This window comes from Apaloderma vittatum, unplaced genomic scaffold (assembly GCF_000703405.1).
Source record: "Apaloderma vittatum isolate BGI_N311 unplaced genomic scaffold, ASM70340v1 scaffold20481, whole genome shotgun sequence".
NCBI lineage: Eukaryota > Metazoa > Chordata > Aves > Trogoniformes > Trogonidae > Apaloderma > Apaloderma vittatum.
The window spans coordinates 8621-12943 of NW_009698791.1; the positions used below are offsets into that span (position 1 = coordinate 8621).

Sequence of the window (4323 nt, forward strand, 5' to 3'; positions counted from 1 at the left end):
ATGGCACCCATGATCCGCCCACAGGCTGCAAAGCTTCTGCGCCCAGAGAAGGAAATCGGTCACCTCTCCAGTTTGGAAACAGACTCCAAGCAGAAAGATGTGGCAATAAGAGAGCTGCAGGATGAGGTTGCAGCAATGGCGAAGATCCTGGCTCAGGCGGCAGCGAGGAATGAGGTGGAGCTTACCCAGAAGCTGCTCACCTTTGACCAAGAGCTGGGAGCCAAAACGGAGGAGATCAGAACCTTGAAGGAGCAGGTACTGGACGCTTCAGTAGGCACTGAGCAGTGAAAATACCTCTCAGAGACACATGGATTTGTAGTTTAACACCCAGTTTTTAGGAGGAGCAGGTCACATGTCTGAAACCAAGGGAGCTGAAGGACAGGTGGTGCTTTCTTCCTGTTGTTTTGGTTTGCATGGTTCCTTGCTTTCTGTGCAAGTTTCCCTGAAAGAAGCTGGTAAAGAAATGTCCCGTGTAGGTGGCAGGATCTGTGATGCCACACTGGGGAGGGAAACAGAAGAGTAACCAGCCTTTGCTGAGGACAAGGCTCACACAACTCCTGTGGGCAGCTGGACCCCTGCTCCCCCCTCTCGCCCCAGGAGCAGCTGCACGGTTGTGTCTGCGGGGAGAGCTCCAGTCCCAAAGGCTGTGCAGCCCCTCGGCGTCCTGGTGACAACAGGCAGCTGGATGGAGGTGAGAGGAGGGCTCGTGGTTGTCTGCTCCAGGGATGTGTTATTACAGAATCATAGAATCATTAAGGTTGGAAAAGACCTGTAAGATCATGAAGTCCAACAGTCAAAACATCACCACCATGACCACTAAACTATTTCCTCAAGTGCCAGGTCTACACGTGTTTGGATGCCTCCAGGGATGGTGACTCCACCTTGGGCAGCCTGTGCCATTACCTCACCCCTCATTCAGTAAAGAAATTTTTCCTAATATCCAGTCTGTCAGCACACACTCACACTTTATGAGACCTCAGAAAATGTCCTGGAGAGGCAGTGATGGAGTCCTGAGTATCTGCAGCATGGGGAAGGGGTCGATCCGAGGCGTCGGTCTGACGTGAGGCGCACAGGTCAGTAGGGAGGCATCTTCACAGCCCATCCCAGCCACATCCTGCCCCTTCCCATCTAATCCCTGCTCTGAGGGACGTGGTGAAATGTTTTGTGCTTGCCCCTACTCGATCGTGAAGAGGAGATTTTGATAAGCAACTTCCCAGGGAGGAGAGGAAAGGAGATGTAATTTTGAGGTGCTGTTACTGCGATACTGATGTCCCAGGGCCCGTCTTCCCGGCGGTTCTCCATTCTGTGACGAAAGCTTCTTCCACCTGTGGACTCACTCTTCTCTACCCTCCAGTAATTGCTTGGTGAAACCGGTCATTTGAGCCGCGGGAAGCATATTTGTGCTGTCTGTGCTGTGATGATATGCTGAAGCGGGTAGCACAGGCTATTCCCCACTCCAGATTTCCAGCAGGGACTGTAAAAACTGTCTTTGCAGCAGCAGAAATGCAAATATGAGTTATTAGCACCTCCAGATCTGCGTTTGTGAGTAATAAATATACCTGTCCTGAGAAGGTGATAAATCCACAGGTGTTTCTGCCTGCTGGCCATGTCACTCAGCCCCAGCCAGGGATTCTGGCATGGCAGGCAGCACTTCTCTGTGCCTTTTGCATTAGAATTTCAGCATAAACAGCCAAAAGGAATATAAAGTGATCCTATCAGTAGCAAAAACTGCTGGGAGTTAGTCAGAGATGCTAAGGAATAATCCCGTAGACCATGACCTGGCAGTGTGGGATTCCCCTTTCTGAAGGAGAGTTAATAAGTGATCAGGTGAGGAACGCGGGTGGATCTTTGTGTTGCAGATCAGCGACCTGCAGAAAGGCTCAAGCCAGATTTTCAGCCATTCCCTCTATGAAAGAGACCTGGAGATTAGAAGGCTGAGGAAAGAAAGCGAGAAATTGAAGAGGGACCAGGCCTTGGCTGAAGGTATCATACCCTTGAGCTCTGTGTCGCGGCACAGAGCACTTTGGGACCGGTTCTTGATAATGAGCGAGAATTGGCCAAACTGTCTGGGCAACAAATGGTTTGTAACAGATCGTAGAAGTCACCGAAACTCTGCTTCTGTGCCCTGAAGCTCTGAGGGAGTTACAGGGAGGGTCTGACGTGACAAGTGCCCCTGGAGTGAGGGACGAGGTGAGGACAAAAGGCAGGGAGTGATGGGATGGAGGAATTTGGTAAGGAAAAATACAGTGAAGCACTGGTTGTGGGGCAGGCTCCAAGCTGCTCGAAAGCGATGCTGTTGCTCGGGCTGCTGTGCCCCTGGGGGTGCAAAGGCCACCTCAGACCGGAAGCCTTTTCTGCTGGCCTTTATCCCTGTCTTCATCAGGCACGAGGAATGTAGCGTGTACACAAAATATTGGCTTTCATAACATGTTCAGATTAGCCAAAGTGTTCTGCCTCATTGCGTTGCCTGAGATAAGGGAGAAGTACTGGTGCTTGGCAGCGGGGAGGCATCAGAGCCGTGGGTCTGACATAATGAGGCAGCAAAAACTTGCAGGAGCAGCTCATCCTCTGAAGGAGCACGTGCTATAGAGGCCTGAGGAACTCATCAGCAATGCTCTTGTGGGACAAGCTCCAGTGCAACAGCAGAATCTGTTTTCCATGGCTAGTGATTGCCAAAGAGGGAAGACGGCTGCTTGGCGGCTGGAGGGCGATCGCTGGGGTCTGCTTGGGTGGCCTCTCGCCAGAGTCTTTTCGTTCTCAGGTCTAGCAACCAGCCTGCGAAGGGAGATTGGCAGCAAGGAGCAGAAAATCCAGCAGCTCAAGGAAGATGTTGAAAGAATGAAGAAGGAAAACAGAGAAAAGGATGATCACCTAGTGATCCTGTCTGCCAAGGTTAACATCCCTATAGATGGGCTCAACAATTTACAATCTCCCATATGGGTTAGTGTGGGAAAGCAGGCTGAGAAGGGTCACACTTCCCTCTGTTAGGGAGTGGAGCAGCTCTGTTTGTGTGGCTGTTTATTGGGGCAGTAGTTAACTCACAGGTCAGAGCTGTGCTTGTGTCAGGGTGCTGTGTGATGCCCCCCACTGCAGCCTCATCACCTTCCCCAGCTGAACCTGTTCTGCATTCAGGTGCTGTGTGTCCTGGGTTTCTGTGGGCACAGTAGCTGCTTGTACACACAAAGCTCTCCTGCCAAGATCCTCCCCAGGAGCCATGGAAACCCCAGCTTCACATAGCTCCCTGCAGCCCAGCCTGGTTTTTCCCTTAAAGTGGCCAGTGCAACAGGTTATTGCTCTGTATTTGCAGCTCCCTCCTTACTGGCAGAGTTGCATTGCCTGCATAGTAGGCACCGAGTGGGCACTGCAGACCAGGCATGATACTGTGACATTTCAGTGATTCGCTCTGAATTTTAATTAACAAAGATGGGTGGGGCTCCAGGGGGGCAGGCAGGGATCACCCGTGCCTGGCCAAGTATCCTTCCTGAGCAGCATTCTGGAGAGGAATGATGTGCCCCGCTTTGCCCAGGATCAGCCCTTTAACTGGTGGAAGGGGGATGTGTGTGAGCTCTCAAGCTGCTGCCTGTGGGATGGGGACCAGCGGAGGCATCCTGCTGGTCTTTGACATGTGGGCACTTGGTGGCCCACATGGCTAATGTCGAGGCAGAGAGCGTGTCCCACAGTATCCCTCCATGGTTTTCCCTGCTCCGTGGATGTGGGAAGACTTGGAGGGAGGTGGGAGCTGGTGCACACAGGCACCAGGGGTCAGTCGTTGAAACGCTGATACCCTGAAAAACAGAGCTGCAGCACTTGGTCTGACACAGTGACAATGAGCCTGGAAATGTCTGCTAAGGCCAGGGTCAGCTCCCCCGGGGATGTTTTGTGTTTGTCTTCTTGCATCCTTTCCTCCCCAGCAACTGTTACACATTTGCTAAAGCCAGAGGAATTTCTCTCCCTCGGGTGGTCCCTGCAGATGTTTGCCCTTCTCTCAGCCTGGCAAGGCTTTAACATGGGCATTCCCACGTGCAGATTCTGTCGTGCTCTTGGTGCCCTGATGGCCCCATCCTGGACACTTCATCACCACCCAGTTTAGGTGTCTGAGCTTTAGCTGACCTGTAGCACTGAAGTATGAGCTGACATTTGCCGCAGAAGTGACGGTATCTGCCTGCCCTGATGATTTTTTTCCCTTGGCTGCCATCCATTCTAGTGCTCTAGAATTAAAGAGGAACTGAAGCATGAACTTGGAGAGCAGGAAGTAATTGCGTGTCGAAATGTGAGTTGCAAGTTATTTGGGGTGATGGAGCACATGGGAGAGCAGCGACTGCA

The 4323-nt window shown here is 52.0% G+C and overlaps 1 protein-coding gene across 1 annotated transcript in view; it reads left to right on the plus strand.

The window, feature by feature from the left end:
- FHAD1 (forkhead-associated (FHA) phosphopeptide binding domain 1) overlaps nt 1-4323 on the plus strand; it is a 17050-nt gene continuing 12727 nt past the window's right edge. Inside the window, exons 1-3 of the mRNA XM_009878163.1 lie at nt 1-255; nt 1860-1983; nt 2762-2892. Of these exons, the coding sequence (XP_009876465.1) occupies nt 1-255; nt 1860-1983; nt 2762-2892 (510 nt within the window). The remainder of the gene's footprint in view (nt 256-1859; nt 1984-2761; nt 2893-4323) is intronic.